This window comes from Chrysemys picta, chromosome 1 (genome assembly GCF_011386835.1).
Source record: "Chrysemys picta bellii isolate R12L10 chromosome 1, ASM1138683v2, whole genome shotgun sequence".
In the NCBI taxonomy this organism is placed as follows: Eukaryota; Metazoa; Chordata; order Testudines; family Emydidae; genus Chrysemys; species Chrysemys picta.
In genome coordinates, this window is record NC_088791.1 from 121,119,325 (window position 1) to 121,132,883 (window position 13,559).

General features: G+C 44.4%; 1 protein-coding gene across 2 annotated transcripts in view; it reads left to right on the plus strand.

Annotated features, from left to right (window-relative positions):
- Positions 1 to 5,639, plus strand: part of LOC101954012 (sulfotransferase 6B1-like) — a 31,986-nt gene extending 26,347 nt beyond the window's left edge. For both annotated transcript variants that reach the window (XM_065568701.1, XM_005296901.4), the window contains 3 exons: positions 245 to 339; positions 1,780 to 1,966; positions 4,418 to 5,639. In XM_065568701.1, coding sequence (XP_065424773.1) covers positions 245 to 339; positions 1,780 to 1,966; positions 4,418 to 4,536 — 401 coding nt within the window. In that variant the 3' untranslated portion in view covers positions 4,537 to 5,639. The remainder of the gene's footprint in view (positions 1 to 244; positions 340 to 1,779; positions 1,967 to 4,417) is intronic.
- Positions 5,640 to 13,559: the final 7,920 nt, after the last annotated feature.

Sequence of the window (13,559 nt, forward strand, 5' to 3'; positions counted from 1 at the left end):
GCTTCAAATGCATTTCTCAAAAGAACACCAGAATTCCATAACCAGAAGCACATGCAAAAAAAAGAAGTTGAACAACTTTATACATTCAGTTTGATCCAGTAAACAGAAGAAATGGAACCAGTCAGGGGTATATAGCCCACTCTCACTGCACGGCAGGAAGAGAACATTTCTTTTAGTGTATGTTATATATTTAGAATTATTTGTCAATGAAGTTTATATAAATCCCATTTTGTTTTCCTCACAGTTGTCTGTGGATCCTGGTTTGATCATTTCTTAAGCTGGGAAGAGCATAAAAATGACCAAAACATCTTATTTTTATTCTATGAAGACATGAAGAAGGTAAACATATTTCCCATCTCATGCAGCAAAACAAAACAAAACAAAACAAAGCTGTTGTAAAATTGCATCACTGGAATTTAAAGAGCAAATTAAAATGAAAGAGGTACAAGGCAGAACAAGTTCATAACACAGACATACTTAGTATTTGTATTGCACTTTTCATCTTGAAAAGATTACACAAATATTAGCCTCTTAATTTTCATAACATATAAGGTAGGCAGTAAATCCTAATTTCACATATGGAGAAACTGAGGTACAAAGTGATTAACTTGCACAAAGCCACAGCACGAATCAGTGTTAGAACCAGGACTAACATTCCGAAGTCCCTACCTGTTATTCCTTTGCACAGACAGCTAGATCGCACTGCCAAGCTGTGAAAAACTTCTCTTGTACCAGAATCTTTTGTCTGTTTCTAGTAATACAGAGCAGAATTTTCAAAAGAGCTGAAGGGATTTAGGAGCGTATGTCCCAGTTAGAGCCTATGGAACTTGAACTCCTAACAAGGCTGGTAAAAATGTTTCCATTGTAACTATTTTTTACACCAGAAAATTGGGTTTTTGACAACAACAAAAAAGATGTTGTGGGAAATGTCTGCTGTCCTCAAGAATTTCCAGTTTTGAATTAAAAAATAACCCCCCGCCCAAGACAACAAACTTTGGTTGTCAGGTTTTGGATATTTTGATGAAAAGTCCCAATTTTCCACTGAAAATTTCTATAAAAATGTATTTTTTCATCTTTGGCAATATTTTTCTGGGGGGAGGAGAAGAAATAGAAACCCAGTCCATTCTAGCTCCTAAGCCACTTAAGGTCTTCTGAAAATTTCACCTACAGACCCCAGGTCAGCTAGCTGCTTAAGGAGGGAGTAGCTGAGTGGTTTGAGCACTGGCCTACTAAACCCAGGGTTGTGAGTTTATCCTTAAGGGGGCGATTTAGGGATCTGGGACAAAAATTGGGGATTGGTCCTGCTTTGAGCAGGGGGTTAGACTAGATGACTTCCTGAGGTCCCTTCCAACCCTGAGATTCTATAATATGCCTAACTTTCCGCTCATTAATATTCCTCTTGAAAGCAACGAGAACTATCCTGCTGAAAGTTAGAGAAATACTTGACTGCCTTGCTGAACTGATACCAAAATTGGCTATGCAATTTTTTTCAATACATTTAAATAAGAATGTACACACATTGAGCCTGATTATCTTCTCACTTGTATCATTTGCATACGTGTAGCTCCAGTGACTTCAATAGAATTAATCCTGATTTACATGGGTGCAAGCGAGAGATGAATCAGGCCTACCATATAGATACCACGTGTACACACCAGTGTGACAGTTTTGCTTGAACAGTGTCTTTTGGAAAGAAAAATCTTTGTTGTTTATCTGATTGAGAAATAAAATCTGATATTCTGCTTAGAAAACAAATACTTTACTCTTCAAATATCTCAGGATCTTCCTAAGGTTGTGAAGAAAATAAGTGTATTTCTGGGAGTAAACATCAGTGACAGTGAAATCAAAGAGATTTGTGAGAAGTCGTCATTCACTGAGATGAAAAGCAACGTAGAAAAAGAAAACAGTGACCCAAATCACACCGTTTGTGCACTCACATCCAATAGGAAGCTGATATTCCGAAAAGGTACGTTGGTTGGAACTGGCCCAACAAAATTCATATAAGGCCTGATCCAAATCTCACTGAGGACAGTAGGGGTATTTCCAGTGACTTTTTAAGCTTTGGATCATGCCCACAGAGTGACGAAGGAATTCTTCTTGAATCCATTTCTAGTGTGCTTTCTTTCCAGTTTCTTTGATTGGGAATGACTGGTCACACTAGATACAGGGAAGCGTCTAAATTACAAGTCTAATATAGTTTTACATGAGTATTTAGAACTGAAAGGAAAGATTCATGCGGCTTAACTGTCTCTTTCTTTATCTATATTTCTCTACCTCTGTCCTTCACAAACGCTAATGTGTACCCTCATTACTGCATGGCAAGGTCACTCAGTTTATCAGGAACCACACCAACACATTCCTTTTGAGAGTGTTTGCATTAGTGTTTATCTTATATATTACCTGTTGTCTTATTGAAGTAGATATGCTAAAGGAATATGTTGACAATAAAAATGATTGGATGATTGGGAATCTATTGATAGTGTGAAGAGATGAATTACCTTAATCCTCATACAATTCTAAATCTAGGGTGAAATTTTCAAAAGCACTTAAGTGACTTAAGTAACATTTGAGCACTCCTGAAAATGTTATCACTAGTTGTTTTAAACAAAAGTACAGCTGGGTGAGAAACTTTTCCTGTCCTGTAAAAAATTTTGAGATTTTGGAATTTTTTCCCCATCCTCAATCCAGACAAAAATTCAAAATCTCAAAGTCTTTTGCAAACTGGAAATCTGGGTGGGGAGGGGGGACAAAACAATTTTGACCACTTTGTTTTTATTTTTTGTACTATAATTTACTTACCTTACAAAACAAAGTCATTTTGAACTAGAAATGAATGAAATAAAAAAAATTCATTACAAATTTCCTGACTAGCTTAACTTAAAAGTTCCAGATACTCTACCTCCCCTGAATCTGTTGGCCAATTTTTGTGAGTTTATAGTTGTGTTTTCTTGCTTTTACAACTATTTTTCTCCTCTCTGTTTTTGTGTGAAAGACGCATGCAAACAAAGAGGGCAAAGAATACAATCCTGCAGTGAGCTCCGTGTTCATTACCTCAGTCTGTCTACATTGAGCTCATTGCAGGATTGAGACCTAATAGAACTGGTCAAAAAATGGGTGCATGGGTGGGGAGATAGAGAAAATTGTGAATGCTTTGCAGATGGGTAGGGTGACCAGATAGCAACTGTGAAAAAACGGGACGGGGGAGGCAGGTATTAGGTGCCTATATAAGAAAAAGTCCCCCAAAACAGGACTGTCCCTCTAAAAACGGGACATCTGGTCACCCTACAGATGGGTGCATGGGTGGGGACTTGGTCAAAATCTCAATTTTTTGTAAACTTCCAACCAGCTGAGAAGCTGAGGTGCCTCAAGGGGGCTGCACTGCCAGGTCTTTCCACAGAGCAGGAGTCAGTGGTGGCTCAACTGAGACTAGTTTACTGCCCAGGTGGGCGGGGGTGGTTTCACTCAGCATAAGGCTCTGGAGGAGTATGAGCAGGCTAGATGACCAGGAGCTTTGATTCCCACCAAGAGCACAGGCCTGTCTTGCTTTTGTCTAGTCAGAGGTCGGTGTCTTTCAGCTGGTGATGTGTGTATGTGTGGCTTCTATGGGGCAAAAAGTAGTTAAGTGTGTTACATTGCCAGTAATATGTTCTTCCAGTTCCTCCACTCAGCACTGCCAACCCTGAGCATTCAAAAATCATGAGTCAGGCCCCTGAAGAATCAAAAAAGTGGCTTAAAATTAATGAGATTTTAAACAAAACAAAAAAAAACAGTACATTTTGGATTCTTTATAATGGTCTTCTGTGGTGTTCTGAGGCTTTAAGAGATGCCTGAATCACATTTTCAAGCTTTGCTCTGCAATCTTGAAGGCTAGAAATGTAGGGTTGTTTGTTTTAAATGAAAGCTGAGATCCTCCCATATTGCATGCCTCCAGAAATTGTGGCATTTAGAAAAACACAGATATTATGAGAGCTGGGTAATGCTGACTACTGATCCAGCTTCTCTTCTACGCCGATTCAGACAGTCCTTTGAGATTATTATTTACTATTTCCACTGCACTATAGGTATGCATGGAAATGTGGAAGATGGCCCAGAGGAAAAAAGAGTTTTGTAGGCATGTGACTTTAAACTGGAAATTAGGTAGCTAGAGCGAGATTAAGTAGTCTGAAGATATAATGGTTATTATGATATGGCAGCTGATAAGCCAGCCTCTTTCCACCAGGAACCTCACCTGAACCCTCAGTTTTACTCATTTACATGACCTTTATGCTAAGACAAGGGAGCAAAATAATAATAATAAAACAATGTGGGCAAACTTTTGCACTAACAAAGCCAGACTGTTTAAGAGCACACCGTAAATCATTCTCCAGCCAATGGCAAAGCAGCCTCAGCTGTTCATTTCCCATTCTCACTCTCCCAGGTGCTGTTGGTGACTGGAAAAACCACTTCACTCCAAAAGAAAACAAAATGTTTGAGGAAATGTTTAATAAGAAGATGGAATTGAGCGAACTGGCAAAACATATCATATATGAATGCTGACATCAAATGAAGAATGCTAGCCCGCTGACAACTGAGCAGAAAAACCTGCAGATGTGTTAATATAGTGTTAAAACAATGTTTGTACTTTTGAAGTTACTTTACTGAAAAACAGATCCTGTGTAGTAATTCCTAATAAAATATTAGGAGAAAATCTGATTATAACATTATGGGCGACCGTAAGAATTGTACATAACTAAGTTTGGGAATAGTACTGATTGAACACCAAAAGGTGCTCAGGAATGTTTCTGTAAAAATTTACTTTAGACATCAATTGACATGTTTCTAATTTTTTTTTACTGTGTGAGAAAAAAGAAGGGGAATACTAAATTGTAGTTTTAGGAGTCAAAAATAAAGTCTTTGTTAATTGTTAGAGATGGTCCCAAACCCCTTGGAATTTTGAAGATCGGGTCTGGAGATAGAAACATCCTAATACAATTTAAACAAAACAAAAACCTGCAGCTGAATTAGCAGTGTAAAGAGATGTGTAGTTTAAAAATGCTAGGTTTCAGATTCAAATTTTTGTGTCCAAACCTGCCCTTACAATTTTGGTTCTAGATCATATTCAGAACTGGAAGTGGCTGATTTTCTGGTTCTGGTTTAAATGCAGTTAAGATTTCAACCCAAGATGGCAGAAACTCACAAGACGTGATCTTGTGAGACTTCCGTCATTTATGAATGAGATCACCAAAGAACAGCTTGCAGAATTTTGATGTATTGAAACTGAATCCTAGCACTGAGTTGGCGAAAAGCGAAAACTTAGCAAAACTTTAATGGATTCTTGATCTGAATAGTGCCTATTTAGTCCCTCCTGTTTGTAAATTGCACCACTTTAGATTTGTGTATTGTAGAAAGTTTCAAAAACATAGTTCAGAATAAATTATTTTTTAAGAATTAAATACTGACCAATGTCAAAGATTGTATCATAAATGCAAGTCAAATGTATGCCAATTTGTACATTTACATGATCTGTTCTGGAAACTTTAAAATGTTTTCTGTTACCTTCTTTATGAAAAATGTTTTGTTCCATTGTGTTAATTTATAAATCTTGTGCACTAGAACTCAGCAGTTCTGTCTGTGTAAATAAACCATTGCACAGTGATAAAGTAAATGTGGAACATTTTATTCCCCCATGAGACTCTTTTTCCATGAGTCACCTGTCAACCTCCTAGTACATTGGACCACCCTGGGAAAAAGGAGCAGCTTTTTCTTTTGATTCAATCTATTATCGCTTTTCTGACCTCAGCTTTATGACTGTTTGCTTTACCAGCTATTTTGCTAAGTCTTAGTCCAAAGTCTTGAAAAGCATCTGAATAATACAGCCACTTATTGCTGTGATAATATTTTAACCTTCTAAATTGCTTCAGTTACGTACTTTAACAGACATAGTTAATAGGCAAGTATTGGCATATTTCACACAGCCTCATTTCTCCCCTCCACTTACAGTCCTTGCAGTTCTATTATCATGTTCCTCTTAGCACAGAAGGGGAAGAGTAGGTTGGCGTTTTCTTCAGCCTTCATTGTTTTCCCATCCTTTCTTCTTCATTAAAATAGCAGTTTTATATCAATTATTATGTTTGAGTGGTGCTCACAGGAGGTGTCAGTGTGATGGGCATGATTAAAATACTTACTGTATGCATATGGGCGTTAGTTTAATAGCAGGAAGGTAACACAATGGGCCTAGATAAAACCCCTCCAGGTAAACAGGGCTGAGTTTTAGAAATAAAGCCTATGCTATTAAGCTGTGAACACGCTACTTACAGGCAGCAGCCAAAAAGTTACAAGCTGTTTTGCCTAGGCTGGGAACAGACAGATCAAAAGGAGAGAAACAGTTAAAAAGTGACTCTCTGGAGAGAGTGAGTAGAGAGTTGTAGTACCTGTTGATAGGGAAACACACTGACACAGACAGCATGGGATGGATTTAAAGGAGATGAGCCTTCCTAACTGCCAGGGAGATGGTAAACTTTAGGTAAGACAGAACAGCATCTAGGCCTTTTATTGTTTTTAAATCCTTTTTCTCTTATGCAGTGCTGTGCTCTTACTGTTAAGATTAAACAATACTCTATTTTAAGAAATCTTTCTGGTCACTATATTAACCACTGGTCACTGCTACTGAAGGAAGCTTTTCAGAGGCTGAGCACACACAGGCTTTCTGAGTATTCATGGTTGGTATAAAGTGGTAGCCTGAGGCTCATCTAAGAGAGGGAGAATCGCAGGATTCCACCCCAGGCCAGGTGAAGGCAAGAGACCTAATAATGGAGGGGCGTGCACTCCAGAGAGGGGTGAAAGCTGTAACCTGGACAAATCTCTGTACAGCACTGATAGTGACAATGCAACAAACGTGCCTCCAGACTGACCCTAGTCTATAGGGAAAAGTTGTAGAGAAGCATTAATAGTTCAATCTCTGATCTCATTCAAGCAGATGCCTTTCACGAAAAATTCAACCAGTCCTGACTCCTATTTGGAAAACAGAACCCTAGTGTAAGTTTTCTAACCAGAAACTCGTGCAGACAAGCACCTTAACTCTGCTTTGATTCTTGTGCTCCAGAGGATGAACATATCTGTAGCCTAAGCATATGCTTTGTGTAAAGTAATTCTGAAAGAACTCTTCTGTCCTTATTTACAGTGAAAAGGAATGTCCCTGCCTCCCATCAGCCATTTCATTTCACAGCAGACTTATACAAACAGATGTTAATACCAATTTATTTTGCTTCTGCTAAAATGATAAAAAAAATTACAAGTGGCGTGGCTGATGTGACAGGCAATTGTTCAGCATTGCTTACTTTGTACATGTACAACCAATACATTTAACAAACGCAGGCCTGAGCATTGTTCATATGCAAATAATATTTAGAAAATTGTCTGCTATGCTTTGGTTTGCTGAAAGCTCCTGGGGGGGCGGGAGGGGGAAGCGAGCCCTGAAACACTTGTGACCTTGGATGCCTTTTGGTCCTTCTTCTCTCACCACAGGCTTGCTCCATAGTAGGTAAAGAGAGATCAGATAATGAAGAGGCTGGAGTGTTTTGCTTAGAGATTTTTAATTTTTCTAGACTCGCTACCTTTTAAGGGGGGTAGAGTGTAATTGAGCAAACAAAAGGGTGCAAAAATGTCAATTGAACATAGCTAGAGGATGCTATTTAATACTCAAATGCATGGACTAGCTGGAAATGACAACTATTAGGACCACTGATTGGCAAATTCAAGTATGCAGAGAAATAGTTTCCCTCTCCACCGCCCCCATGCTGATTTGAAAACCAGGGCCTGTCTGTCTATTGTAGGATTACCATATTTTAAGCCTCCAAAAGGAGGACACTCCACGGGGCCCTGGCCCCGCCCCCAACAACGCCCCCAACTCCGCCCCTTCCCCAAAGTCTCCGCCCCAACTCCGCCCCCTCCCCTGCTTTGATTCGCGGGAAGCCTGAAGCAGGTAAGGGGAGTGTGGGGGGAGGAGACGCGGCCCAGTCTGCCCCCCCCCCGGCGTCTCCAGCCTGGGTCAGCCCGCCCAACACCGCCGTGCCCCGAGTCCCCGGCCCGGCCGGCTCCCGGTACCGCCGGCTTCCGAGCCCCCAGCCCGGCCGACCGCCGGCCCCCATGTCCCGATTTTCCTGGACATGTCCGGCTTTTTGGGATTTCCCCCCGGACGGGCATTTGGAGCCCAAAAAGCCGGACATGTCTGGGAAAATCCGGACGTATGGTAACCCTAGTCTATTGTCAGAAAGAAAAACTAATTAATTGCTGAGGGAACGTACATAAATGTCAACCACAAAAAGCGTAGTTCGATAAATCTTTATATAAACTAGCAGAAAGCACACTATTTTGATGTTATTTTTGAAGCATTCTATATGGTTATATAGTTATACTGGAAAAGTGTTGACTTTTTTTTTTTTATTAAACAGGACAGTATTTAAAGCTATGGAACTAAATTCAGACCTGGTGTAAGTGGTTGTAATTCCATTAGTGTGAATGGCATTGCATCACATTGTCTAGTTCTGAATTTGGACCATGGGCTACTGGTGAACATTAAGAATAAAAAAGTTAATGATTTGCTACCCTCCCGAACTCCACTGCTACAGAGCTAATTTATTAATTATTATTCATTAATATCTTGCATTTATACTTCACCTTCCATCTCCACATGCCTTAAGAACTATAGAAAAGGTATAATTTTACTCACCAGGGAAATGCAGCCACCTTTGAGGTTGAATGCAGCAGCTGGTAGTGTACAACAGTTTAAGATAGGAAGTGAATCAATCACTCAAGTTGAAATTAGTGGAGCAATTTAGGTAGGCACTACAGCAGGATGAAAATTTTCAAGATTTCAATTAAAGATTTGCAAGATGTCTGTACATTTTGCTATTTTTCATTAAATTCACAGACTGATCAAAACTTTTGGAAAATTTTAAATTTCAATGAAAATTTTTCTTCATTTTTTGACCAGCTCTTGCAAGCGCCAAATAATTATCCATGTTGGGGTTGGGCCTGGCTGTCAAAGACAAAGTTTCTCTGAACCATTGGCTCATGGGGCTGATAGGCCAGGCTGGGGGTGAGATTAGCACACTTGTTTTAGAAAAAGTTCTGTGGGATTTCTAATTACCACGATGGGTTGTAACCCTGATTTTACATCTCCTCCAATATACTCTGTCCCTTTTCCAGAGAAGAGCTGGTAACCACATTGAGCTTGGTTGAGTTTAGGTCAGAGAATGGCATTGGGGGAACTACAGAGAATGTATGCTCTGGTAGTCACGTGTCTATTTCAGTAGGAGGCAACCATTTCACTACCTGACAGCACATCAGTCAGCAGGAGTAAGAATGTTAAAGGAGTCACCCACTGCATAACGTGGCCATGATCTTCCCTTACATGTCTGTTCCTCATGTTAGCCATTCTCCACTGATAATCAGACATACAGACAATTTGAATCCTTCCCATGCTGTCAAACGTTGCGCAGGGCACGAACAAGGCTGCACCATCCCTGTCTATCCTGGGCTGCTCTTAACAGAGGACATGCAGAATCCCATAAGTTTCTCCCCCTCTAAGTATTGTTTCCTGGAAGGATTATTTTGGTCAGCCCCTTTTACATGTTTCTCCAGCTGCCAGTGGCAAGCCTGCTATGGCAGACACTCTGGCTTCATTCCTAACACGTCCCAGATATTTCCATCTTCTTTTCAGGATAACTCTGAAGATAAGTTGTTGAACACTCTGGTGAATCTTGACATTTGTTATAAAATCATTCAATTTAATTCCTAGTATTTTCCTGAGGCATATACTTTTGAAGGCAGTTGGATGTGTATTCATAGCTTTGGTGGATTTCCAGTTCTCTCATCCTTATGTAAGGAAACTGTTGTCCCTTTACTAAAACTTAGTGGGTGTGTTTTGGTTGGCTAGCTCCCAGCATAGGCACCGACTCCGAGGGTGCTCCTGGCCTGGAGCACCCAGGGGGAAAAATTGGTGGGTGCTTAGCACCCACTGGCAGCTCCTTGCCCTCCCCCACCCCAGCTCACCTCCGCTCTGCCTCCACCTCCTCCCCTGGGTGCACCGCGTGCCCCCTTTCCCCCCCGGCTCCCAGCCCTTGTGCTGCGAAACAGCTGATTTGCGTGGCAAGCACTGGGAGGGAGGGGGAATGTGGCACGTTCAGGGAAGAGGGGGGGCCAAGGTGGGGATTTGGGGAAGGGGTCCAATAGGGGCAGGGACGGGGTGGAGTTGGGGCAGGGACTTTGGGGAAGGGGTTGGAATGGGGGCGGGGCAGGGACAGGGAAAGGGTGGAGTCAGGAAGGGGCCAGATGCAGGGGGGCACGAGCACCTACCAGTGCCGGGGAAAGTTGGCGCCTATGGCTCCCAATACCAAAAGAAAGGGGAAGGATCGATGGAAAATCAGGACCCTGAGACTGACAGTCCCCAGGAACAATGGGGAGAGGCCAATCCTTCAGGTCAGCGTGATTGACAAGACAGGCAGGCTAATCAGGGAGTCAGGGGGGGTCCCGTCCTCCGTGTGATCTGGAATTGCCTGGATCAGACGGAGTGGGGCCGAGCTAAGGAGAAAGCAGGAGCCCAAGCTGAGCTGGGGAGAAGAGCTGTGCCAGATCTAGAGGGGCCAGAAAAGCAGCCCAGGGAGCAGATCCTGTGCTCAGAGCCAGAGGGACCAGAGAAGCAGACCAGGGGATTGGAGGCAGAGCAGCAGCATCAGTGCTGAGACAGAGTGGAATCGGAGCTAGAACAGTGGAGCTGGGACTGGAGCTGGAGTAGTCTGCAGCCGGGTGCAGTGAGCAACTGGGGCCAGCCAAGGGGGGACCCTGGGCAAAGGGCCCAGTGCAGAAAGACACCCCCAGCCAAGGGTCCTTTCAGGCCAGACTGGGAGGGAGATCTTAACTCAACGCTGGGGAGAAGGGTACCAAAGCCCAGAGGTGTGTGGCTACCACCAGAGCAAGTGTCCAACTCACAGCATCCCTGCAGCACAGCCAGAGAAGGCGGCCTGGGACCTACAAGGAACAGACTGTGAACTGCCCTGACGTTCCAGAGACACTGTTTGTGATTTCCCTGCCACAGAGCAGGGTGATGTGTTTTCCTTTAACCTTTCCCATTGTGCCTTATTCTTTTTTAAATTAATTGCTGAGTAAATAAATTGTATTTGCTTTAAATTGCATGTAATGATCAGTGGGTCAGGGAAGTGTCCAGTGCAGAGAGCACCCCGGAGTGGGGACACCCTAGCCCCTGTTCTAAGTGACCACAGCAAGGTTGGGGGTCAAGCCCCCCAGGAATCCTGGGCCCAGTCTTGTTGGGGTTATGAGGACTCTGCCAGACAGGAGAGTGGAAGGGGAGTCCTCGAGGGCAGGGAGGCCTCTGGATAAAGTGGGAGTGAGGACCCAGATCCTTCCGCTAGCCCTGGGGGGGGAGGGGGAAAAGTGGGGCAATTTGCCCCAGGCCCCAAAGGCCTGCCCCCCACCTCTGCCTTCCCCCATCCCCCGGCGCCTCAGTGCACCGCATCCAGGAGCGGCCCTGGACAGAGCTAACATGGCCTGAGCTCCAGCGGGACCTGAGCTCCTCCCGCTCAGAGCCGTGTGGTAAGGGGGCGGGACTGCGAGCTGCTGCCGAAGCTCAGGTCCCGCTGGAACCACCACACCGCTGCAGGGCTGTCCAGGACGCGGTGCGCTGAGGCTCTGGGAGAGGGGGCAGGTGGGGGTAAGCGGCATGGTAAGGGGGCCGGGGGAGTTGGATAAGGGGCAGGGAGGCCCGGGGACAGTCAGGGGATAGGGAGTGGGCAGAGGTTCTGGGGGGGTGGTCAGGGGACAGGGGATTGGATTGTGGGCGTTCCGGGGGTCTGTCAGGACTTGGCCGGGGGGAGGTGGATAGGGTGGGGGAAGTCAGGAGGGGTTCGTGGGGGGGTGGGGTCCCGGGTTGGTGGTTGGGGGAGTCTCAGGGGGCAGTCAGGGGACAAGGAGCAGTATGGGTAGGGGATTCTGAGGGGGGCAGTCGGGAGGTAGGAAGTGGGTGGGGGTTGGATGGGGCAGAGCCAGGCTGTTTGGGAGGCACAGCCTTCCCTACCCTAAAGCTCATTCAGCAGTTTGAGGCTTGCAGACAGCTATTTAACACAAAGAGCCAAGCTGTTATCTTTTCCCTTAGGGCTACCATCCCTTTCACTTCTCAAATGCCAAATTATTGTCTACATTTAATTTCAGTGCCATAGGGAGATTCATGTCAGGGGAAGGTAGCTTCATTTAAAATTAGCCACTTTAGATTAACAGTGATAGAGCCAAGAGAGCCATGGGGGAGGGATCACATGAGAAGAGCAATATCCTACACCACCTACCTCCTTCCCAACCCCATCCATCCCACTTTCTCCCTGTTCCCTGACCACCCCCAAACCATCACCCTTGACTGCCCCATCCAACCACCCCTTCTCCCTGACTGCCCCCGGAATCCCAACCCCCATTCCCCACCCTCTGACCACTCCCCACCCCTATCCACCCCCTGAACTCTCCTGCCCTCTATTCAACCCCCCTCCCACGCTCCCTGCCCCCTTACTACACTGCCTGGAGCACTAGTGGCTGACAGCGTGGTTGCACCAGGACAGGCAGCTGCGCCGCCCGGCCGAAGCCAGCCACACAGTGCAGAGCACCAGGTCAGGTCAGGCTCTGCAGCTACGCTACCCCAGGAGCTCGCAGCCCCACCGCCCAGAGCATTGCACCCACGGGACAGTGGGCTGAGGCTGCGGGGGAGGTAGGACAGTGTGGGAGGGGCCAGGGGCTAGCCTCCCGGGCCAGGAGCTCAGGGGCTGGGCAGAATGGTCCCACAGGACGTAGTTTGCCCCCTCTCTGTGCTAGCCCATTTCACCGGGGTAGTGCAGAAGCCAGGAAAGTTCCCCACCCTAGCGGGACCATTCCCCTGCTTACACTTACATTTAAGGTGGAAATAACATTTGAATTTGAATTTGCCTTTAAGTTGTAGACTTTCAGTGAGCAAATCTCTTTTAATCTAGAGACTGTAGCTTCCGCTTTCCTGGTTCATGCCGTTTTCTCCTGGATATTCCCAGAGGCTGGTATGTTACTGCCATAGTATGTGAATTGACTCACCTCTTCCATTTCTTTGCCTTCTGACAATATTTGAGTTGGGGTTCTCATCAGGGACAGCTCTAGGCACCAGCATTCCAAGCATGTGCTTGGGGCATCCTTTTTCAAGGGGCAGCACTCCAGCGTCTTTTTTTTTTTTTTTTTTTTTTTGCTTGGGGTGCCAAAATACCCAGAGCCAGCCCTGATTCTCATTAGCTCTGTTTAATTTTTGACCCTGTCTTTTTTTGCAATACTGGAAGAGTCTATCTTTGCTTGCATGTTAAGCTACTTAGAGCTAAATTTTCTAGTGTACTTTTGTTACAATACTGGCAAAACATGGTGTATCTACAATTTTTCTCACAATGAAGTCAATGCAAAACAGGAGAGGTAAGAGAAGTCATCCTTGTTTGACACAAGTATCTGTTAAACTCCTTTGTTCAAGACACTAAGACAAATTTCATACTACTGAAAGAGCCGACAGTGAA